Here is a 25,041-nt window from a genome sequence, read left to right as displayed (position 1 = left end):
GATGTAATTATCGTTCCATTTTTGTTTTTCCCTTTTTCCATCAACCAATTATCCAAGTATGATTGTTTTCTATCCTACCAATCAGTTATACCTTTGTTAATCTCTATCCAACTAATGAAATATCGTTCTCCAATCTTCTCTTTCTTTTCTGTAATATTCTTGTCTTATCCTTGTGCCCTTTTCTGATCGAAACTAATTATCCTCTTCCATAAATTTGTTTCAAAACTTCTCTGTCTTTTACAAGATTTCCATTCGTTATTTCCTCTATCTGGTCTATTCTTTCTTCGTCTTCACTTTTCTCTTGGTTTACCCACATTCTTCATTTCCCCAGTCACCCGTACCACACAATTTTCTTCTTCTCAATAATTTTCATTTACTCTTTTTTATTAAATAGATTTATTAAAGCGGTTTGAAAAATATTATTGAAAAACGTTTAATAATTTTATTAAATGCGATTGTGAATGAAATGACACACTTTATAGGTACATAAGTAGTATTATTTTGTCAGTCGGTTATATTTTTTTAACGAACACTGATTTCGTTCACCTAGTCAACTCTTGCATTTGTTTCTTCATGTATAAATCGATTTGTGAATAGTCCAACAACGTACTCTGAACGAAACCGTGTAATATATTGGGCCATTCTTCATCTAACAGCATTAATTTGTACATAGAGTTCTTCATTTCGTCCAATAAATTTAGAATATTTTGTTTAGCTTTGGTTCTCATCGAATTTTCTTCCTGGAAAAAATTTTGTTAATACCAATATTATATAAGAAAATCAATTATTATTATTCTACAATTGAAAATACTTCGGGGTTGTAGCACGAATTCTCAAACTACATAAATTCCATTCTTACATACTTCCACTTCTGCAGGAATCACTGGAAGATGATCCTGACAAGAGACTGCAGTTTTGTTAACCGATTATTAATCAAATATATCCGAACAACGATCAGTTATCAGAAGAAACAAAATTTGTGTTAAATGGCGAAGTAAATCTACTAAACTGTTGATATTTGACAAAGTATTCGAATGACGAAAAGCTATACTCAACGACAAAAGAAAGTGGATGTTTGAGCATATTGGTTAGGCTGGGACAACTTTCCGATACAATTTTCAAGCTAAAATCTAACATCCTTGGAACTAATACAGATATTAGACTTTATTAAAATTCTAGACAATAGTGGTTTGGAATCAAGACAATTTTCAAGCTAAGATCTAACTTTCTTGGAGCTAGTACGGATACTAGAATTTATTAGAGCTCTGAAACTGGAAGGGGAGTTGTAAATGTCGCTTCTTGTGGTACAAAAAACTAAACCTTGAAGTTACAATAAACCATAACCCCTAATTTTCTATCTAGACATCATCAAGAGGACTAGCTACTGGAGAAATATAGCAAACTTTGTCAAATACACTTATTCCTGTAGATTATCTACTATCTTTAAGGATATGCTCTCTTATAAAAACCAGGAGAGTTGATGTGCATTTAGAAACCACCAAAAAAGACTTTGACTTTGGAATAAAGCAAGCTTCTGATAGATTTGCAGCTTTTTATGATACAATTTTGAAGTTTTGACTCTCAAACAGTCACTACTGATTTATTACTTGTCTGTACATTTCAAACCATTCTTCTGGACTTTTATTCCTGTTTTCGTCAACAAAAGAAAAGTGGCAAAATATATATCAGGACTAACATTAATCAGTGGTGATTATCTAATCGCTTTTTTTAAGCACGTGAATTAATTTTTTCAAAAATCAATTCCATTTCTTGTAATCTTAATATTTTTTTTAATATCAATAAAAGCAGCCAAGGGAATATATAGAAATGTGTAAGAACGTTCTGACTTTAGTCCTTTTAGATATTGTGCCACTTTCTCGGATATAACCAAAGCAAAATATTCATAAATTGATCAAGGTTATTATACTTGTATTTGTGAAGGCTTTTTCCACTGAAGCGCTTCTTTACTAATAACAGTTTTCAAATCGATATCCGCTGTAAGTAACCAATTTTTCGCATCTTCTCCAGCAGCATTATTACTAATATCGATCCTCATACGCACTAATAAAGGTTGTAGAAGACACCCGGGTAATGACCACAAAACCAAATCGCTCAATCCCTGATATTCCTCATTAGCCACTTTTATATCCTGCTCCGATACCTAAGAAAATATTTATATCATTAATATTATAATATTAACAAAGCAGAGGAAGAATAGTTAGACATATATGAAAGAAAAATACTCCAAAGGATACTAGGGAATCTATTTGGAGCAGCACAACTAAGGAAAATAATGAGATCCAAAAAAAATAAAGTGGATGGGTCACATACAGAGAATGCCAGATTTTAAAGCAACAAAAAAATAATGGACATAGAACAAGGAGGAACAAGAAAAAATGAAGAACAAGGAAAAGATGGTACGCAGAGGTGATGGAAGAACTAAGGGAGAGAGGAAAAATACTAGGAGGTAAAAAAGGAGGGAGAATTGTGGCTGAGGAGAGAAGATAATGAAATAAGAAATCTATTTGGAGGAGCAGAACTAAGGAAAATAATGAGATTCAAAGGAATAAAGTGTATGGGTCACATACAGAGGCCAGATTTTAAAGCAATAAAAAAAAATGATGCGACATAGAACTAGGAGGAACAAGAAGAAAAGGAAGACCAAGGAAAAGATGGTACGCAGAGGTGATGGAAGACCTAAGAAAGAGATGAACGAAATATAGTTAGAATGATCTAGGAGGTGAAACAGGAAGGAGAATTATGGCTGAGGAGAACGAATAATGAAATAAGGAATCAATTTCTAGAAGCAGAACTAAGTAAAACAATAATATCCAAAAGAATATAGTGGATGGGTCACAGATAATACCAGATTTCGTAGTAAAAAAAAATGATGGACATAGAACAAGTAAGAACGAGAAAAAAGGAGTACGCAGAGGTGATGAAAGAGTAGAATTTAGGGCTGGAAAAAATAGGAAAGAGTGGAAGGGGATCAATTCCATGCTATAACTACTAGACAGAACTCTAAAATCGTGTAATATGTAATTGAAAACTTTTCATGCTCTTCAAAATTAGAAAAAAAATTACGTGGGGTGATCTAAATAATTTCCCGATTCGATGTAGTCCTTTTCAATTTTCTTGTGGTTCAAGCACGTGCAAAACTTCACTCGATAATATAAAAATCCCGTGTGCAAAGTTTCGTCAATTCCCTGTGCTTATATAACACTACCGTGTACCTCTTTGTTATTTATCATCCTCAAACCCCAATGGGCCAATCTAAATATCGCGTAGTTTTTCCAATTTTTACCGCCTATTGGATTACCTTCGGAATCGATATAGAGCGACGACAAACCCTGTATTTCGGCGAAAGCGTTAATCTGTCCCAAATAAGTCAAATTGGTTTCCTTGAAAACGAAATGTCCTATATTGGGAAAACGATGTTTGACTTTGTTCAGTATACCGGTTATGCTGTTAAAATTAACGTAACAAAATCTAATTGTCGTAACATCGTTCGCTTTATTGTTATTCCATATTTTATCGATAAATCTCAGAGCACCTTGACCGTATACGTTAAGATGTCTACCGCATATTTCAATTAAATAATCACCCCCTAAAAATAATTTCATTGTTACATAGATATTAAATAAGTGTCACTGTAAATATTTATTTATATTACTGACCCTGTTCTCTATCTTTCGGTACAGCGGGAGAAGTTTGTTTTTTTGCTTTGGCAGTAGATGCTCTACAAAAATGTTTTGTGGATATTATTTTGCTATGTCCGGCGCTTCTAACATTCCTAGTTGTAATTTTGGTTTCACTTGATGAATTCGTCGTATCTGAAGAGGTTGTAATTTCCGTTGGAAGATTTGTGATGACAAAATCTTTGGAATTTTTCGCTATACTCTCATCAGTTAATTCAGACGGAGTTGGGGGGAGTCTTAAAAATTGGAAAAGAAAATTAAGCAATTGAACAGAACTGAATGAAATTTGAAAATTCTATGGACTGCTCACGGCGAAATATATCAAATAATATTATATTTAATAATTCTCTATTATTCATTTGACTAATTTCACTTATATTTCTTTCAAAAATTGAAGAAACACATTCGGAATCGAATTGAGCACGTTTAAATTCATAATAATAACGTTTTATCTAATTCCGAGCTTTCATAATAGTTAATAGAATCTTCAATGTAATTGAGCATTGTTATTATGAAAATAAGTCTTCAAATATTGGAACCATTTTTCAAAATAAGTCAAAACACTGCAGTGGGTAGTTTGATATCTAAAAATCAAAAAGTAGATACGTCCTTGTCTACCAAAAATTTTAAAAATAGGCACTACTTGCATATTTGAAAAATTTAGAAACATTAATCCTAGAGAACCAGATCGTCATATTATTTATGAACGAGCATACAATTTTGCCCCTCCCCGGTAAGCAGCCCGCTGGTTTCAGTAGCTTCTTTGCTTCTGGAAAACTATAAGCTACTGTGGTTGGATTGCTTCTTGAGTTCCACAATTTAGGGTTATTGACTGTTCCTCGTAAATATTTCGACGGTCTGGTGTTTTTTTGGTTGTTTTAGAAAAATGTCTTTTGCATTCACATCAAAATATAGACCTCTTACTAATGCAGAAATTACGGCAGAAGTCGAAAAAATAATGAATGGTAGAGATGATGATGATGATTCAATAAATGATTCTGAAGATAGTAATGATTTATAAGATAATAATATCAGAACAAATCTTATGGACGTGGATGACTTTAAACAAGATGTAGATGAAATGATTGATACAAATAATGAAATTGTAGAGTCTAACGGAGATGAATATTCCACTGTCTCGCCTTGTCAAGGAATCTACGATAATAAAACCTGGAAAAACACAATTGAAGAGTAAAAATAAGAATAAATGGTTAACACCACCGTCACACTCAAAACGGTATCTAAAAGAAATATAAAAGAATCAAGAAATCTCACGTAAAGCAGCTAAATACAAAACAAAAAGATTCAACTACTTCAGAAACATCTAAAGAAGAAATTCTGCCTCTTTCGGGTTTATTGATTCTTAAGCTGCTAGAAGAAACAATCATATGAATTCCAAGCAGTTGTTTGACCGCAATCTTTCGAGAAGTTTGTAGAGGGCTGTAATTTTCGATTTCTTTTAGATTGTTTACGTTTTGACAACAAACTTACTCGCTTAGAAAGATTACAAAACGATCCATTTGCGCTAGTTAGAGAAATTTGGGATATTTTCATATCTACTTGCAAAACTTCATACATTTCAACCTCCTACATTACAATTGATGAACAATTGTTAAGTTTCCGTGGTCGATGTGCATTCAGAATGTGCAGGGTGGTCCAGAAAGTTTTGCGAATTTAAAAACATAATAAAAAAACTGAATATAATCCACATACAATTTTTTATTTTAGTTGAAATGAACATCTGGGAAATTCATTTCTTAAAAAGAACATCATTGAAGGTGTGCACCATCGCGCTGCAATTATTCCTCGAATCTAGATCTCAAATTGGTAAAAACGCAAATGAAAAAACCTCTATAATCTTATATTTTTTCATTTTCCTGTTAATTGTCGTATTAATTTCTTATTAAAGTCTCATCCCGATGCAGTGACATTTTGAAATTGATCAATTTCGAAAAATTCAATCAATTTTAGTTTAATAAAAATAATTGGTCAATTAATTAATCAAAAGAAAATGTTTATATGATAAGATTTCTTTAAAAAACTTTGCAATTACTGTCTCGGATTGAAAAACCTCAATAATCTTATATTTTTTTTATTTTCCTGTTAATTTTCGTATCAATTTCTTATTCAAGTCTCATCCCAATGCAGTGACATTTTGAAATTAATCAATTTCGAAAAATTAAATCAATTTTAGTTTAATAAAAATAATTGGTCAATTAATTAATCAAAAGAAAATGTTTATATGATAAGATTTCTTTAAAAAACTTTGCAATTACTGTCTCCGATTGAAAAACCTCAATAATCTTATATTTTTTTTATTTTCCTGTTAATTTTCGTATCAATTTCTTATTCAAGTCTCATCCCAATGCAGTGGCATTTTGAAATTGATCAATTTCAAAAAATTAAATCAATTTTAGTTTAATAAAAATAATTGGTCAATTAATTAATCAAAAGAAAATGTTTATATGATAAGATTTCTTTAAAAAACTTTGCAATTACTGTCTCGGATTGAAAAACCTCAATAATCTTATATTTTTTTTATTTTCCTGTTAATTTTCGTATCAATTTCTTATTCAAGTCTCATCCAGATGCAGTGACATTTTGAAATTGATCAATTTCAAAAAATTAAATCAATTTTAGTTTAATAAAAATAATTGGTCAATTAATTAATCAAAAGAAAATGTTTATATGATAAGATTTCTTTAAAAAACTTTGCAATTACTGTCTCGGATTGAAAAACCTCAATAATCTTATATTTTTTTTATTTTCCTGTTAATTTTCGTATCAATTTCTTATTCAAGTCTCATCCAGATGCAGTGACATTTTGAAATTGATCAATTTCAAAAAATTAAATCAATTTTAGTTTAATAAAAATAATTGGTCAATTAATTAATCAAAAGAAAATGTTTATATGATAAGATTTCTTTAAAAAACTTTGCAATTACTGTCTCGGATTGAAAAACCTCAATAATCTTATATTTTTTTTATTTTCCTGTTAATTTTCGTATCAATTTCTTATTCAAGTCTCATCCAGATGCAGTGACATTTTGAAATTGATCAATTTCAAAAAATTAAATCAATTTTAGTTTAATAAAAATAATTGGTCAATTAATTAATCAAAAGAAAATGTTTATATGATAAGATTTCTTTAAAAAACTTTGCAATTACTATCTCGGATGGAAAAACATCTATAATCTCATTTTTTTTATTTTCAATTGGTTCATTTAAAAAAAATTAATTGAAATTAGAATAATTGGTCAACCAATTAATCAAAAACGTCTATGTTCTTTTATTTTTTTATGTTCCCATTAATATTATATAATTTTTAAGAAATTTGATTGGTTTTAACTTAATTAAAATAATCAAAATAAACAATTTTTTATGGTAATTCTTCTCAAACAAGATTACAATTATTATTTCAAAACTAATTACCCTGTATATTTTCCCATTTTCCGATTTTCAAAATCAATTTCTCAATATACTATCATTTTTTAGTTAATTTTGATATATTCAATTTGTTTTTGTTTAATAATAATAATTTTCTAAAATATAAAAACAAAATAATGAATATTATAAAAAATTCTTACCCCAGAGGAATTTGTTTTATAATTTCATCTTTAACTAGTTCGACGTCAAAATCTGATTCGCCGTCTGACTCACTCTCCTCTTTGGATACAAAAGAATTAGTTTGTTCAGTAAGATCATTACTGCTCGTCCCAGAACTACCATAACTGTCTATAGTAAGTTTTTCTTCGATTTTATCAATAACGGGAACCAATATAGGGGGTAATTTGAAAAATTCATTCGACGATATAGTGTTTTGTGAAGTTTCAGTGTCCTGAGATAAACTCCTCGATATATTCAATTTTGTTTCTTGCAACAGCGGAATTTTACCCAAACATTTATTAGAAGTTTTATTTAATGGAGTCATGATGAAATCTAAATCGGGTTTTAGATTATTCAAACTCCTTTCCACGACATTTCCGTTTGTAGTTAAACATTTCGTTTGAGATCTCAAAAACTCCCAATTAGTTCTGGCGTTAGATATAACTTCGTCTCGTCGACAAGTGAGGGATACGTCATTTGTGAGATTCATAAACATCGAAGATGATACTTCTTTATTTCTTCTCCAAGCCATTGCCGCTTTTCGTACTTGATCAGTTATTTGCATCGAATTAATTTTATTCAAAAGAGGTAAATAAGATACCAAAAATGACATACAGTCACCTCTCAGTAATACAGGATTATTATCTATTGATATTTCTTTGATGTTCGTCGATTTTGCTAAACTACTCATATCCTCGATACTGGAAAAAATTTAAACATACTTCCTCAAAGAAAATTCTATTCAGTTAGGAATAAAAGAAAAACAAAAAATGAAAAAGTAGAAAATATTCTATTTTGATAACAATTAAATACTGTAACGAATTTATATCCACCCTGGAGCCGATCCTGCTTGGATATATCAGAATTATAAAATTCGGCGGAAGATGAAATACCCGGAATTCGTTTGATCCTTGTTTTTGTATATATATATATATATATATATATATATATATATATATATATATATATTTTTTGAACAGTAGAAGGGTGACATCGAGCATTATTTTTCATAAGTGTTCGATGGGTGTACCACAGGGCTCAGTCCTAGGACCGGTACTGTGGAACATCATGTATAATGGAATCCTAGAGTTTGAATACGAACCGAGAGACCTAATTTACTATGTAGTGGAAAATCAGGAAACGGAGGTCAAGAATGGATCAGAAAGGACTGTGGCTCTAGCCATTAAATGGACTCGAACAAAGGCGAAGAATAATATCAAGTATCTAGGGGTTCTAATGGATCTGCTGTGCTATGCAAAATTATCAAATATTTTATATAATTGAAACCTTGTTCTTTATATGGCCTCACAGAATTTGAGATTGGATAATTAAATTGAAAGTAATATGAGAAAACCTATGAATTGTAAATTCTGGTCGTTACTAAATAAACATTATAATAAAAAGTGAAAAATTTTACTAAAAATTATAAAATCACTATAAATGTATACTTACAATTGTATCTCATTATTACTGACAAATAATTTGACTAAATTAGGAACTTCTGCAAAACCAAGTAATTTCTTCAATCGATTCCTTCTTAGATTTAATTCCTGAAGCGAATGAAGTCCTTCTAAATCTTTTACACCTATAATTTTAATTTGATTCCCAGCTAAATTTAATACTTTAAGATTGGCTAGTTTCGATAACCCTGTGACTTGTGTTATTAAATTACCGTGGAGATCTAGTACTTCTATATTAGTGAGATTCTCTAATCCTTCTATTTTCTTTATTCTGCAAATTGCATTAACATTGCATAAAACAAATAAAAAAAAATTAAAAAAGCAAAATAGGTAACATGGAAGAATTATTTTAAAAATAGAAGCAATTAAAATAAGGAGTCATAAAATACAATAAGAAACAAAGTCAAGAAAGAAATTAAAAAAGCAAAAAAAGGAAACAATTTTGAGAAGAATCAGCAAAGAACTATAGAGACAATAACAGAAGCTTTTTGAACAAAATGAGAACAATGGGATGAAGAAAAAGAAAGAAAATTATAAGATAAAGACATAAAAGAAACAATATAAAAGACATATTGATGACATTGGAGGAATTTTTCAAAGAAAATATTGTAATGGTTTTAGGTCTTGTAAATTTTATTTGAATAATCAGAATTATACTGTTTTATTTTTCAACATTTTATCTATTTCTTGTACAGGACCATTGGCACTTTTAAATAAAAAAATGCATATCAGAAGAAATAAAATCTTCAAAGCTTCTAATTATATCAGTTTACCAAGAACCCAATAACCCTGCATTGAAAATGGAAGATATTCTTTAATTTTTTTTTATTTGAAATTGTTTCTTTCAAGAAATGTCGTTACCTTAATATAAAAACCGAAATATGGTCCATATGACAATTTTTTACCCATTTTAAAATATAATGTTGAATCAAAAGAGACTTAAAATCAAAACATTTCAACCACAAAATCAACAAAAAGGCCCCAATAAAAAAACTAAAGAACAGGTCTTTCAAAATTAAATAAATATAAAACAAAACATTGTAACATCTATATGATTAGTAGGTCATAGTATACTTACCTGTTTTTTCCCATCAATAAAACCCTCAAATTAACCAAGTCATCTAAATATTGAATCTGTTCCAATTGATTATCATAAACATCTAAAAACAATAAATTAGGAAAACATTGTTTGGCTATCATTTCCAAATTGGTAATCAAATTATGTTGTAAAGATAAAAGTCGAAGTTTAGGTTCCCCATCGATAATTGGGATTGAAACTAATCCACGTCGGTCCAAACTTATTCTATCCGGATGAATATCTTTTTCTTCCTGTACTCTAGATACATGATACAATCCATCAGGTTGTGTAAGTAAAGTAACCGATCTACAAAAAGCGGCAGTATCATGTATTACAGATGCATTTAAAGTGCTATGTGATCTAATACAAAAACTTCGTTTATTTTTATTAGGTAAGGCAGAACCAATTTTTAACAAATTCTTTTCAGTGCGTTCTTCATTATTATCAATAGTTTTTTGACAATTTTGGTAACGAAATCCTTTCTTTGCCTAAAAGAATTTCAATTATTAATATGGAATATTTAAATAAATTATTAACTCACCACAGAAACTAAATTATTACTAATTGGCATTTATTTGAGGTCTTTATAAGTCTAATAGCATCAACTAGCTAACAATACATTTATTATTAAATACATTATTTGATTAATATCAACATTATTTATTTCATAATAAATGCATGACAGCTAATCGACTGATGATTGATAGAGATGTGGCCTATATCACATTTGTCATTGTTCCAACGCACCAATTTAATATTCTGAGGGAAATGGGTCCGTTGAAGACTTGATACAAAGGGATACGATCCTATTACATTGTGCTACTTTTTTATAAATCAATATTATTTACATTTGGATTTAAATGTAATAAAAATCACTAGATGATACTGCCCATCTCTAATAAAGTTTCGTTAGTACAAGCTTAAATGCCTATCGATTATTTTCTACAACTGACGATAATAATAGTAATTTTCTAAGATTCTAAAGTAGGCATATTCTCGTATTTATGCAGTTTTTTAAAATTTTAATTACACAATTTAACTAAGAGTATAATTTTTTCTTAAATCGTAACGGTTTAACTGGCATTATAATTTGTAACATATGAAGTATCGATTTTAGTAATACAATCGATTATGAAAAGTAGTTCGATTGAAATATAACGAAAAAAATATTAATAAAATAAATATATAACTCAAATAATATTATAGATAGCAAAAATTTAATTTTCTATTTTTTAGAAGCGTTATTTTCTATTACATCTTATCAGTTCAACACGCCATTAGTAATTGGGACTAATTATATGAGAATCGATATTAAGTAGCATAAAAGCTAAAATCGAATTTGAAAGAAAAGATATTGCTCGGGAATTTCGATTAAAAAATAAAGAAACGAATATTAATAAAATAAATATATTACTTAAATATAAATAAATAAGAAAATTTTAATTTTCTTCATTTAAATATCGATATACAGTTTGAAGTAATCCTTGTTTAGGTCCACATTCGCCATTTATATCATCTTGACCTATCTGCCATATCATGGCTCCAGCAACACCCTGTGATTTAATAAATTTAGCCTGAAATTAATTATAATTATATATATTAGAATATCTAAAACCAATGAATTATTTTTTAATTATTCTCACTATACTTTCTATATAAGTTGTTGTTCAAATAATTTCAATAGTACAGGGTACGGATATAAAGTAAGTTAATAATTATCTATTACAAACCTTGGCTGCAACTGATCGTTCCTCGTCGTAACTTAACCATTGGTCCTTATAATATTTATAAGAAATTTGTTGTTCATCGTCCCAAACTTGACTATAATTATTAAAGTTTTTACATATCTAAAAGAATGAAACCACTTTAGCTTTGTTCGAGGGAGTGAGTCCAAAACAGAGCAGGAACTACTCGCTTGAGCACTATCAAATTCCTGGTTGATTACGAACCGGTTGAAATGATTGTAATCATAACCATAATCATAATATTATGCAGATAAAATATACATGAAGAAGTTCATTTATGTATGAGAGACAAGAGGAATGTTATACGGTGTACATATTGATAGAAGGGTATTATTAACGTCGTAGAGTAAATTCCAGATAAGTCCCACTAAATTTCTCATTCCCCTAACCTCATAAAGTTGATGTAAGGAACCACGGTGGAGCGCACTTCTTCGGCGCCGTATGATAAGGAGTGGAATGTATACAGGAAAGAAGTGGTTAACATTTTAATGGAAAAATGGCGGTAAATTCAAATGTTACATTCATTTTTGTGACACTGTTCACAATAAAATTTGCTTTTTTGATACAATTTTAATTTGAAGATTATTTCGTCGCTATTGATTAAATTTTCGTCACGTTTTGATGAAAACTCGCCATAACACGTCAATGTTTTTTGAGATGGAAGCGACAATATCTAATAAGTAACGTCGTACCGTCATCCATCACTCACGAAAATTACGAACTTCAAATAGAACGATGCAATGAGTGTTAAGTGGAACGTACCCGTGTAAGAATGGCGGTAAATTGAAATGTTACATTAATTTTTGTGACCATAGTTAAGAAATAAAAATAGATTAACAATTTTTGTGAGTTTCAAGTGATTGTAACTCACCTGTTTGTAGGAAGGTGTTAAGGGTCGACCTCCGCCGATGATGGGCGAATGAAATGAATGATCATCGGCGTTAACTAACGTAAACGTTCGACCATAAAACGGAATTCCGACGTTGATTTTACTTTTTGTAGCACCGGCTTCCATCCAATTTTGTAGAGATGCAGCAGTATTTAGATGAATCTTTTCATAGGCGCTTTCAATTGGAGAACTAAAAAGTGCAGCATTATGCCCTGTATAAGCACTCCAAGGGCCGTAATAATTGTAACACATTAAGTTGATCATATCTACGTACCTAAAAAGAAAACATGAACAGTTTTATACAAGGTGTGATTAAATTAATGCTCACTTCATTATTTCTGTAACTTTATAACCGACAGAAGGGTTGGGGTAAACGGCTACGGTTAATAACCAATTTTTGTCGTTAAATGCTTCTTTTAATTCTTTCAATAACAATACAAAATTGTCCTGTAAAAGAATCAGCGATTATTAAGAAGATAAAAACGAAATTAAATACTTACTGCGTCTTTTGAATACGGCAATTCCCAATCGACATCTATTCCATCGAAGTTATGTGCTTTTAGAAAATTCACAGAACTATTCACGAATCGCTGTCGTGTTTTAGGATCCGCAGATACTGTAGAAAACGTCGATGCATTCGTATCTCCAATACTTATTAAAACTTTTAGGTCACTATTAGTTTTTTTCAAAGATAACGTCCTAGCGTATAGTTCTGAAAATAATCATATTCATGCTGACGCTCGACGCTGGCTTAGAGTGTCAAATGAGGTCACGTGGTATAATTTCGATTGAAGCGCCATCTTAAATTAATGCAGCGTCAAGGTTCTGAACACGAAAATATACCACCTTTGTCAATAGTCTGTTAATCCATAAACATAAAGTGTGGGTTAATTATAAATTGTGAATTATTAAATATTAATGAAAGTGCTACATTCTTAAGTTGAATACTCGATTTGGAAAGCTAAACTATGTTTAGTTTTGACGCTGCATTGATTTAAGATAACGCGTCGGTCAAAATTGTAACACGTGACCGAATTTGACGCTCTAAGGTAGCGTTAACATGAAATTGCACCTTAATATAGTAGAAACGGTGGAAATCCTCCATCACTTGACTTATTTACGATTTATCGAACACATATTTCGTACAAACTATCTTTTTCTACCAATAAAATGAATTGTCTTCTTCATAAGACCCACTACGTAATAATTAAAAAAGTTAAATCCATTTTATAAATACTAATTCGTGAAAGAACGACCTTTGGAATATTAACGATAGTTTGTATCGAAATTTTTATTTTGAGTTTCTACTGTGATGAAAACTTCGATACTTGACTGTTTTTTAAGGCCGGTCCTGGATTGTCTTAGGTTAAAGAACGCCGGAAGAATGTTAGGATAAATTACAGTTTTACCAAGGGATTCCACATTGTGTTACAAATAATTAAATTATTTCATGACTTTGCAAGAATTCTCTCGAAATAGTTGACCAAGTTTGTGCAAATAAAAAATGAGGTAAAATACCGTAACTGATAAAAGTGTTTACGTACTCGAATTTTGTAAATCACATTGAGTAATTGCAGTTTCTAGTTATTTGATAAAAAAACTGTAGTTAACGTATTCAGATTGTTTTATCTATGTATTATTTCTTCAAAATTAGTTGAGGAACAAATAACAAAATAATGTTTTCACGTAAAACGTCGTCTACAGTCTTGTTTTAAAATGGCAGCACTCTGTGTGATAAAAAATTTTATTATTTACGTCATGAAATCGTATAATGAAACAATCATGTCCAAATAATTTATAATAAGATGTAATAGATATTTATTTAGTTTATTTTTATCTAAAAATCAATCTATAGATTACTGCTAATGTATGAATGATAATAATTTTCCCGTGTCCTGGATCATAGAAGTTATCTACCTGATCATCCACATCGCTTAAGTGATAAACGAGCATTCATGGTTCATAGTAGTAGGAGGCCAAGGGCTCTTCCAAAAAGAATAGGACTGTCTAACCAAATGTCAAACTGTCAAACTGTCACGAATTACACGACTATAGAAGCGTTTCTTTTGCATTAAATCTGAGATAATTTGAACTCATTTGAGTGTAGCTCATTTAATTCTACGTCCCATTTAATTTTACTCAAATCAGATGAATTGAGATATTCAACTCACCCATTACCGATGGAGCATCAACTTTTATTTTACGGAAATAACTCGGTTCAGTTATTTGACGAATGATTGAAAAGATTGAGGTTAGATTTACTTGTTTCTTGATTAACATCGTGGTTAAGATTTGCGAATTTATTTTTATTTCATTTTTGTATTGACATTTCAAGTTAGAAACAATGAATTGCATGAATATCTAAGTTTGTCATTCAAATTGATCTACCATATCAAAGTGAGAACAGGTGACCTCATATTATAAATCAATATGAAATGAATCAGATCATTTGCAAAAGAAAAGCTCTGATTACGATTAAAAACTACAGATGTCTGAGATGAGATGAGAAAGATGCAAAAGGATTTAGAAGAACCGCATAGCAAAACACACGCACACGATTATCGATTGAAAATACCTGTGGAATTTAATTTCACGGCCGTATAGTGAGGAAACGCTGATCACAACCGATTTAAACGTTCGAAATCACGGGGGCGTTTCGAAAAAAATCAAAGTAGTGATGTATATATGTAGTATTGAGTCTGGGACATTACCTCGCTTTATAATAAAATGTAAACAATGATAAATAATATGGTTTCTTTCATGTAAAACTCATTTTACGAGGTGCGTAAAATGTAAATAGTTTGAAAAGGCTTCTAAGCACAACACGAGAAACGGGCCCAAGAAATTTCTTCTTCTTGTTGTGCCTATCCGTGACGATTGTTGTCTATCATCATTGCAATCTTTATTGTATCAGCAGTAATGCTAAATAATGGAATGTAGGTTTTACTGAACCAGGTACTTAAGCAACCATGTTCGTCTTCTTCCTGGACTCTTTTTTCAAATATTTTACCTCGATGCACATCCAGATTCATTTCGTTTCTTTTGAAGACTTTGCATTGGTTAACCGAGCGGTCCAGAGGCTATTGAGCATTCGTCTATAAAGCCTCATTTCTAATTTTTTGCTCATATCTTTGTTCAAGATCCTGGAAGCAATCTAATGAAACATAACAAAGAAAAATGTAGCATCTCAGCATTCTTATTTTCATTTCTAGAGAAAGATTGTGACTCTTGAAGAAGACACTCATTCGGTTGAAGTCCAATCCTCATTTATAATTGTACCAAGGTATTTATAGTGATTGGGTGTTTCTGTTGTAACATGTTTCGTATAAAAATGGCTTTCTGTGATCTTGTTTTTACTTATAATCATGACATTTGTCTTTTTAATATTGATATTAAGCTGACTGTTGATGAATTGAAGATGATTGGAGATAATAAAGGTCTCAATTCTTTAGTGTTAAGACCCCAGAAATTAAAGCTGGGTAATGTATCGACTCAAAAGAATGAGAAATATTAACTGGACTTAATATGATAATTGTTCTTGTGAATTTTATCAAGATAGAAGCTTGTTGTAATTCGTTAAGTTAGAAAATTGGATTTTGCGGGGTTAATGAAAGTAGTTCCTTTTATTCCTTGTGGAAGAGTCCTTGGTAGAAGGGTAGACTAAAGTTATAAGTGACAGAAGTATCGGTATTGTATTTATTTTACCCATAGCAGCGTTGTATACACAAGGAGATGGAAAATATGCTTTTATATCATCAATAAATATAATTTCATAGATAGATAACAGCAGAATACAAAACAAAAATGAAAAAGACAAAACAACAAGAGTTTAACAATTAAATATTGATATTTCAGTGATAAATATCTATTAACTTACGATGTTTCACATCGACGGATGATCTTTGGTGTATTAGAGTACCGTTTACATCCAATTTCACAAATGCGTAATTAATATGTGTACACAACGTAGTATTAAGTGATTCCGGAGGGGCTATGTTCACTCCATATCCATGTAAATAATAACATATTATGTTTCCTGTAAATAAAAATCCAAATATTCACTGACTCAACGTTTAGTACGAGGATTTTTATGTAATTTCCGATCGATCATAGATAAAACATGCACTAAGATAACAAAATGATTATATCATCAAAAAATTGCAATGAAAGCTGAGGCATTACTCATAACGAGAGACCAGCTTCACTATATCCTTCTACCAACAAGACTGCCACCAGTGAGGTAGGTTCTTACAGCAACTTAAAAGCTTTTTGTTGGCAACCACGCCTTCATTTCTGGAAAGCAGGTGCTACATCAGGGCTGAAAGACTTTTTTTGTCTTGAATCGCTTGGCGGAGACGATGTAGGGTCTCAAAGTAGACTTCTTCTAGCATTGTCGTTTCCTGTTGCATGAAACTAACATGAAGGGTGTCTTTTATGTCCTAAAACTTAGGAGGGAATGCGTGTGTATCCATTACCTTTACTGTTCTTGCTTGGATTGTGGTACAATTCGTTAAAATTAACAAAAAAATGAATAATCTAGAGAAAGAAAGTAAGACTTACATTTGACAGACAATTCGATGAAAAATTTTGTAATAACCGCGTAAATGAAATAATTGAAACGATTTTTCTGAATACTCACTTTCTATAACTAAGTACCGTTAATATCTACGACAGTGTTCAGTCTTCAAAGTAATTTTCCTTTCTTTTATAGCGAGTTTGAGTTGTGGGAATAGGTAAAAATCTAGAGGATTGATGTATGGCTACTACGATGGATGTTTAATTCACCCCACTTCTTTTTATAGCAGGATTTAAATTAAATTATAATGTAATGGATAACTTTGCTGTAACTTTTTATAGAGTCCCAAAGCACCGATGAATGTTATTATATGTGTTCAATTACGTCAATTTATATTTATATGGGCTTATAATTCTCCTAAGTTTATAATTCTCCCTTTTCTTTACGCTTTGGGATGTTTTGTGGCATCCTTCACGGATGATGTCGCAAGGATTTTTATTTTTTTCTCGTGTAGGCCAAACAACGCACCCTGAATGAAAATATGACCACAAAAAAATGACAAAGGGAATGTTTACAACTGTAATTTCATAATAAGTACAATTTACGATATCTAACAAATCAAAAATATGTCATATATTGTTTAAAATAAACAGCACTTGAAAAAGTGTTTAAGAAAAAGCGAAATGTAAATAAATATATCAAAGTATACAAAAATGGACAAGGACAATTTATAAATATATAAAATTTATTTTGAAATAACATCTTGTTGACATAAAAGAATTATCAGAATATCCAAACATTAATATTACATATTAAAATATAATCAACACTAACGATTAACGATTCATTTAAATATTACGTAGAAATTTTATTATTGAAATAATAAAATGTTTATTTACGTAAGGGTGTTATTTGAAGGGTTAGTATACGTATTTTCGTGTATATAAATATAATCAATTCACTATAAATCAAGATTATCAAATAAATATCTTTAATTTCTTATTTCTTAGACCTTTTGATATGTTTAAGTTTTTAAATCTTCTTGATTTTAGGTTTCTTTTGTTTCAAACTTAGTATTTTTATTAATTTTTGAAAGATATCATCATTATATTTTAAGTCTTAAAGAAAACTCGAAACGTCAATTTTATCTATCTTGTTTATTTATTAAAAAAACTAATTTTGAAAAAGAAAGGACCTAAAATTAAGAAGATTGTTAAATATATATGTTACAGACCGTTTATGAAAAATATATATAAAAGGACTAGTCCGTATAGAAAAGGACTGAGGATATTAGTCTATATGTGTAAAAAGCTGTCTTTCAATGAACTGTCTAGTCCGTAAAAGGTCTATTTATATACGGCCCAGCTGCACCTACGCTAAATATATATTTCTAAGATATTTAAACACAAATTTATTTATTTATTTATTATAGAAATGAGTTATACATAAAAATACGTTCGTAAAGAATACAAATCAGGACATTTCAATTTTTTTATTTGTTTATACAACAAGTTATTATGGCATTTAGAATTACATAATACCTTTACAATTACATTTTTTAAAATCTTGCCCATGTCCTATCGATTGAGCAGTAGCCTCCGATCTAAGAGGGATTTCCCTGTCTTCAGAAACTTCTTCAATTTTCAAAATATTAGCAAGGCACGTACTAAATTCTGAACGGCTATAGTATCTCGAAATCACTCCTTGTTTGGTTCCCAATCTTCTGTGGTTTCCAGTACTGAAGCTAAAACTGACCTAGCATCTCCTCTGCCTGGATCGACGTCTGGAACGGCAATTCTTACAGTTGATCCGATTGTCGGTTGTGGATGGGTGCTATCTGATATTACTTTCATTCGCTTTGCTTTTAGCTGTAATCCATTATGAGCAGCTTTTCTTACCATTGCTATGTTACTGTTTCTAGTGCAAAAACTGCAAATATTTTCCGAACACGGGCTTCCAACATCGAAACCTTCTTCATTCACGGGATTGACCATTATCGTGATTTTCATGATGACAATAAAAACACTAAATCGGGTTGTTTTCAGATAAAATATTTTGTAAACGACAGCAAAAACGATAAACTGTCCACGTGCTTGGAAACAACTGTACTTATATAAATAATTAATTTCCGTCATCCATAAACTAAGTACATCTGTTGCCGAAGAAATTTTAGATGATGCTGACTACAAATGACATATTATTTTCGAAAATATAATTAGATGAATTTTACCAAACAAAATCGATTATTGAGTTCTGAAAAACTTCGTTCTAATGCTTTTCTCCGATGTGTAGACTACGGAAAATTACATATCATAAAGAAACAATAGTCAGAGATCATATTCATATCCCAGAAACCTTGGTAGCACTTTTCTATGAGTTAAATCCTGATGCATAAGCTCATCTTGTCCTTCGCATATTTGCATAAAAAGGGTTTTTGACTAGGGAAGGGTTTTTTGTGTGTGAATTTCATTATCTAATTTTTCACACACAACAGATTCCTAAATTGTAAAATTAGGCGTTTCGGGGCACTTTTCTGAGCATTGTTTCACGAATAACATAGAGAATGTTGGCTTCCAGAACGTAAACATTATAACATTCGTTTTGGTATTTTTAAAAAATACTAGGTCCAATGTAAGCAATCTTTTTGCATAAATAAAAATTCTTTTACGAAAAACAGCTACATTTATACACACTATTTTCAAATTGATTGTCTGCAAGTGCTTTTTAGCGAGGTTCAAACATTGCGATAAGTATGGACTGTAACGGAGATGATCAAGTAGTTTCTAGTTCATTTTCACCAGTTTCTGCTACGTTATACCTACTGTGTGGTGTCTGGAATTGTCATGAAGTTACAACATCTCTTAGATGGAATAATTGCTCAACTTGATCCAAGAAATCGCAGCAGTAGGTTGCGTTTATGGTCTGACGTTCGGTGGCCAACACTCTAACACTTTCCCCGCAGATATTTTTTGATTTTAACGAGGTGTTCTTCGCTTTTATTTTTTGATTTGGGGGATGTAATGATGTACTCATGTCTCGTACCAAGTGAAACTATTTTCTCAAAGAAGTAGCGAGTCCGGACGGCCCCAATGCTTTCTATAATTGATTGGAGACTTTCATAGCTGACACCAGGTTATCTTTCAACTTTTGAAGCACTATGATTCCATGCGAAGTCCTCACGGAACCGATTTCACAGCTGTGCTAGCACAAAACCTTCACTTTTAATCATGAAAGGGTAGTTCTCCTCAACTGGTCAAGCAATCGTTCAACATAAGCTTACAGATACGTATAATATTTTCGTTAGTCACATTGCGTTTGATTCACAACAAGTTCATGACTTTGCCAGCACCAAACCTTCACTAGCGGCCGACGAGGGTGCGATTGATTCGCACCAAGTTCACGTCCGTGATAGCACAAAACCTTCACTTTCAATCATGAAAGGGCAATTCTCCTCAATTGGTCAAGCATTCGTTCAACATTTCAAGCACTACGAACCTTCGATTTCGTGTCGTAAGGTCGACGAGGATGCGTTTGATTCGCGACAAGTTCATGACTTTGCTACCACCAAACCTTCAATCTTTACCATGATGGGCAATCTTTTGATATTTGAAGCATTAGGAAGCGTAGATTTCCACTGTATTTACTTGTTCAAGAGAGACGAGAACGTTGGTCTTATTTATCGTAAAGGCTGCTAAATGGAAAAGCCAACTGATGTCGTATAAATGTATAAATCACAATCACAAACAAATCTTTCTCACTTCCTACTAAACGCTTATTTATATTTGATTCACCATGAAATCTATCCATAATTTTACCTATATTTCGCTTAGATAGACGATTGCGTACCCCATAAAAATGACAAAGAAAATTTGAATAATTTGATAGTGATTTTAATGTTTTTACGGTGAGTTTGATAGTTAAATCCAATTCGTTAGTTACTTCTGTGGATAAAAACATTGAATTATATAGAATTATATGTATATCATTTTACCTATTAAATATGTACCTGGCAATAACTTTACTCACTTTGATTGGATGACACTTGCAAACATGTGATGACTAAAATAAACAATATATGAAAGTTCATGATTGATTTTAAACTGGTAGGTAATGGTCCAGTTTCTCTATACTTATTATTACTGTTAAAGTTGATGGGGAAAAACCGTCGACAAAGCCAAGCGTAAACTAGGGTTTTATACAAATGAATTCGTTAAAAAAAATTTAATGATATAATTGTTTATCGAGATTTTCGTTATCTCTATATACCTATCAATTAATCATTGAAATTTCAAATAATTTATTCCGATTCTTATTGGTATGCAAAGATATTAGATATTTGTATATATACAATGTGAATCATCCATATGGACTGAGAAATCAATAGTAATAATATTGAACATTGTCGAATGTTTTATTGTGAAAAAAATTTTACAATTTGTAGACAAATGTTTGTAAAAACTAAAAAAACAAACATTAAAATAACTAAATAAAGATAGAAATATAATGATAGTATATACACATAATTATACACTTTCGCGGTCACCTGGTTTTTTGGTTAGGTTAGGTTAGGTTAAGTTAGGTTAGGTTAGGTTAGGTTGGCTCTAGAAAATCGAAAAATGGATGCATTTTAATGATCTTGGTCTCAAAATGTTCCATTTTACGGCGGATTTATAAAAAAAATAGTAGAAATAGCTGGAATGAAAATTTCTCATAGTTTTACTGTTTTAAATCGTAAGAAAAACGGTTTTGCAAAATAATCCTTTACAAAAAATTATCTCATTATCATATAAAGTTCTTATATTTTTTTTGTATTCTACATAAATTAATACAGTTTAAAAAAAATCCAAAAAGAATGATTTTTTCAGTTTTTATAGCTTAAAATGAAATCGATGAAAAACAATCAATTTTCGTGAATAGTTTCGTACTATATTCTTCAATGTTAATAGTTTTTGGGACCATTAAAAATCGAAAAATAGATAAATTTTATCATTTTGGTCTCAAAATGTTCCATTTTACGACGAATTTATGAAAAACACGGGGGTAGTGGCTGAATTTGCGGTTTTTAATAGTTTTAAACCTTAAATAGTAGAAAAACTTTTTTTTTTCAAAATATTCATTTTTTTATGTAAATTTCGAAAAAAAATATACGAACTTGATTCCACGACGTCAGAAACAGTTACGAAGGATTATATGTAGAAACTCACTTTCTTTGCATTTAAAGTCATGAAACTGTAAAAAATATTTATTCTTTTTAATTTTCGTATTTTTTTTTATAAATCCGCCGTAAAATGGAACATTTTGAGACCAAGATCATTAAAATCCATCCATTTTTCGATTTTCTAGAGCCAACCTAACCTAACCTAACCTAACCTAACCTAACCTAACCTAACCTAACCTAACCAAAAAACCAGGTGACCGCGAAAGTGTATAATTACCATAATTTTTTGTAAAGGATTATTTTCCAAAACCGTTTTTTTACGATTTAAAACAGTAAAACTATGAGTAATTTTCATTCCCGCTATTTCTACTAATTTTTTTTATAAATCCGCCGTAAAATGGAACATTTTGAGACCAAGATCATTAAAATCCATCAATTTTTCGATTTTCTAGAGCCAAAAAACCAGGTGACCGTGAAAGTGTATAATTACCCAAAAATTAAACCAGTATGCAAAAACATAGAAGGATGCAGCTTCTGGATGATTTTTATAAAGTAACGACGGAAAAACTATTAGAGTACTTTTGTGGAATTGATTAACAGTTTTATCTACAACTTTCTTTAATAGTTTTACTTGTAAAATTTCAACACTTTGTACGGTACAGTTATTTTTGTTAACTACTTGCCCAATTTTCCTTCTCGTCCCAACTTTTTATTTATATTTTCGTCAAACAACAACGAAAAACAAAAATAGAAGATCTATTTAGCTACAAAAATCAATAAAAGTTCAAGAAATCCAAAGAACAAGGTTCGGAAGTGAAGAAAATCATCAAAGAAGAAAAGCCAAAATCATGGATTACATTCGGGGAAAAACGAAGAATATCTATAAAAAAAATAAAAAATTCTTTTTTAGAATGAAGTGAAAAACAAGAAAATACGAAGTAACAACCTCATATAATGTAAAAGGCACAAATTATAACGTAGATTTAAGTAGATAGCCTAAAAACGATAATGAATTTAATCATGAGAAAAGAGGGAGTACCAGGAGATTGCGCTGCTACAGAAAAAGTACACATGCGCCGGAGGTTCGCGTCAGCCAGCTCTTTAGTATAAAACCTACTCTTTTGAATGCGATGCGTACCATGTCTGTAGACAAACCAGTGTAGCCGTGACGTTCTTTTGTGTAGGAACTGTTTTTTGATTCCATGTAAAAAATTTTGAGCGGTTTAAGCGTTTTCAAAGTGAACCGAGAAAATGTTGAAGATAATTCACGTCAAAAACGAATGAAAATATCGAATTCCTGCAATTGCTGAATCTATAGTAATAAAAAAAAGTGTGCAGGGAATTTTACAGAAGAATTTCAACATAGGAGAAGTGTGTACAAATCTGGTGCCTCATTCCGCACTGTCAAGATATTAATAGCCAAGTAAGACATACCAGTGCTAGCCTACCCACCTTGTTTACCAGATCTTTTACCGCGCGACTTCTAGCTCTTTCCCAAGCTCAAATCCGCATGAAAAAGAACGAGCTTTAAATCTGTTAAAGCTGTGAGGGAAAAATAAACGCGTGTCCTGAAGGAACTGACAGAAAAAGACTTCTCGCACTGTTTTAAACAATGGAAGATCCGCGTGGTGACATGGAGATACAAGGGAAGGAAATAAATTATAGAGGACAGTTAAAGAGCTGTACGTATGTTTTTCCAAAACTTAGGAATGTATAATACTAGCTTTGACATTAACTTGAAGATGATAAAAAAACAAAGATAGTGCTTACAAGCAATATACTTAAATAGAACAAAACTGGAATAAGTGGATAGCTTTGAATACCTAGGATCAAAAAATAAATGAAGATGTAAGAATAGAGGAACAATAACAGCAAAACGACTCTAATATTAAACACACCTTCCTGGTAAAGAAATAGGTAACGAAAGGAATAAAAATACACAACGATTTCGCTCAACCCTCATGAAAATTGGGTTTTGTACAATTTTTCTGAATTTTGGCACAAAAATCGTTTTAAGAGACTCAATGGGCACTAAACCTTCCACCACCCCTTTAATAACTACTTTGGAAGTGTCCAAAGATACCCTGGGTGAAACAGAATTGGTTCTAGTCAATTGCTCTGAAACTTGGCATAATGATAGTTCAACGCAAGTTGGTTAAAATTTTCTATTAGTACAAAACCCCAAAACCTTCCAAACCCACGAAATTACTACTGAAGAGTCCAAGGTACCATAAAAGAAGAGTTTTTGGGCAGTTTTTCTGAAACTTGGCAAGAAAATGTTTTAAGCAAGCCGATTAAAAGACTCAATTGGCACTAAACCTCCTCTAACCCCTTTAATAACTAAGCCTGAAGTGTCTGAAGATACCCTGGGAAAAACGGAATTGGTTTTGGTCAATTGTTCTGAAATTTAGCATAATGATAGTTCAACGCAAGCTGGTTAAAAATTTCTATTAGCACGAAACCCCAAAACCCTCCAAACCCACGAAATTACCCCTGAAGAGTCCAAGGGTGCCCTAAAAGAAGAGATTTCGGACAGTTTTTCTGAAACTTGGCTCACTGATAGTTTGAAGCAAGCTGACTAAAAGTCTCAATGAGCTCGGAACCCCAACTACATCAAAACTACCCCTGAAGTGTCCGAGGGTACACTGGAAGAAACGGAATTGATGTCGTCCAATTTTTTTTTCTTTCGTAGCAGAATCATAGACAACGACGTAAAGAATAATAAATAAGATACAGAGCAAGGAGATTAGATATCAAGCAAAGATAGTAGAACGAATGAAATTGAACAGGATAATAAATAAAACACAGAGAAAAATCTAGTAACAAAACCTATAGATACTAAAATAGAAGCTCAGCTAAGATGGTTACAAGAATGGGAAAATACCAAATGA

General features: G+C 31.0%; 2 protein-coding genes across 5 annotated transcripts; both read right to left on the bottom strand.

Moving 5' to 3' along the window:
• Nucleotides 1–428: 428 nt before the first annotated feature.
• LOC130893207 (leucine-rich repeat-containing protein 49) lies at nucleotides 429–10,567 on the bottom strand. 4 transcript variants are annotated; one of them, XM_057799129.1, is made up of 8 exons: nucleotides 10,384–10,567; nucleotides 9,843–10,330; nucleotides 8,757–9,035; nucleotides 7,286–8,005; nucleotides 3,678–3,934; nucleotides 3,234–3,607; nucleotides 1,928–2,161; nucleotides 429–740 (listed from the first exon to the last, which is right to left on the bottom strand). In XM_057799129.1, the coding sequence occupies exons 1-8, from the start codon at nucleotides 10,411–10,413 to the stop codon at nucleotides 543–545; spliced, it is 2,580 nt and encodes an 859-aa protein (XP_057655112.1). In that variant the 5' UTR covers nucleotides 10,414–10,567; the 3' UTR covers nucleotides 429–542. The 4 variants fall into 4 exon arrangements, 3 of the variants coding, with proteins under 3 accessions (XP_057655112.1, XP_057655114.1, XP_057655115.1); XM_057799131.1 differs by having other exon boundaries at nucleotides 10,387–10,559; XR_009059160.1 differs by lacking the exon at nucleotides 429–740 and having other exon boundaries at nucleotides 3,085–3,607; nucleotides 10,384–10,555.
• Nucleotides 10,568–11,281: 714 nt separating this feature from the next.
• Nucleotides 11,282–21,176, bottom strand: LOC130893043 (probable chitinase 10). The gene is made up of 7 exons (XM_057798809.1): nucleotides 21,019–21,176; nucleotides 16,354–16,512; nucleotides 12,977–13,188; nucleotides 12,805–12,923; nucleotides 12,459–12,750; nucleotides 11,573–11,689; nucleotides 11,282–11,416 (listed from the first exon to the last, which is right to left on the bottom strand). The coding sequence occupies exons 1-7, from the start codon at nucleotides 21,077–21,079 to the stop codon at nucleotides 11,282–11,284; spliced, it is 1,095 nt and encodes a 364-aa protein (XP_057654792.1). The 5' UTR covers nucleotides 21,080–21,176.
• Between the last annotated feature and the right edge of the window lie 3,865 nt (nucleotides 21,177–25,041).

This window comes from Diorhabda carinulata, chromosome 4 (genome assembly GCF_026250575.1).
Source record: "Diorhabda carinulata isolate Delta chromosome 4, icDioCari1.1, whole genome shotgun sequence".
Lineage (NCBI taxonomy): Eukaryota > Metazoa > Arthropoda > Insecta > Coleoptera > Chrysomelidae > Diorhabda > Diorhabda carinulata.
Note: the sequence above shows the minus strand (reverse complement) of the source record. Positions and strands in the feature narration are given on the sequence as shown.

Excerpts from the sequence above, each read along its gene's own strand:
- LOC130893043 (XM_057798809.1), bottom strand. The coding sequence starts at position 21,079 with ATGAACTTTCATATATTGTTTATTTTAGTCATCACATGTTTGCAAGTG. Across the intron at positions 12,751-12,804 it reads AAAGTTACAGAAATAATGAA|GTACGTAGATATGATCAACT; the intron begins GTGAGCATTAAT and ends TTTTCTTTTTAG. Across the intron at positions 11,690-12,458 it reads TAACACCTTCCTACAAACAG|ATATGTAAAAACTTTAATAA; the intron begins GTGAGTTACAAT and ends TCATTCTTTTAG.
- LOC130893207 (XM_057799129.1), bottom strand. The coding sequence starts at position 10,413 with ATGCCAATTAGTAATAATTTAGTTTCTGTG. Across the intron at positions 3,608-3,677 it reads ACCGAAAGATAGAGAACAGG|GGGGTGATTATTTAATTGAA; the intron begins GTCAGTAATATA and ends AATTATTTTTAG. Across the intron at positions 2,162-3,233 it reads GGATGATAAATAACAAAGAG|GTATCGGAGCAGGATATAAA; the intron begins GTACACGGTAGT and ends ATATTTTCTTAG.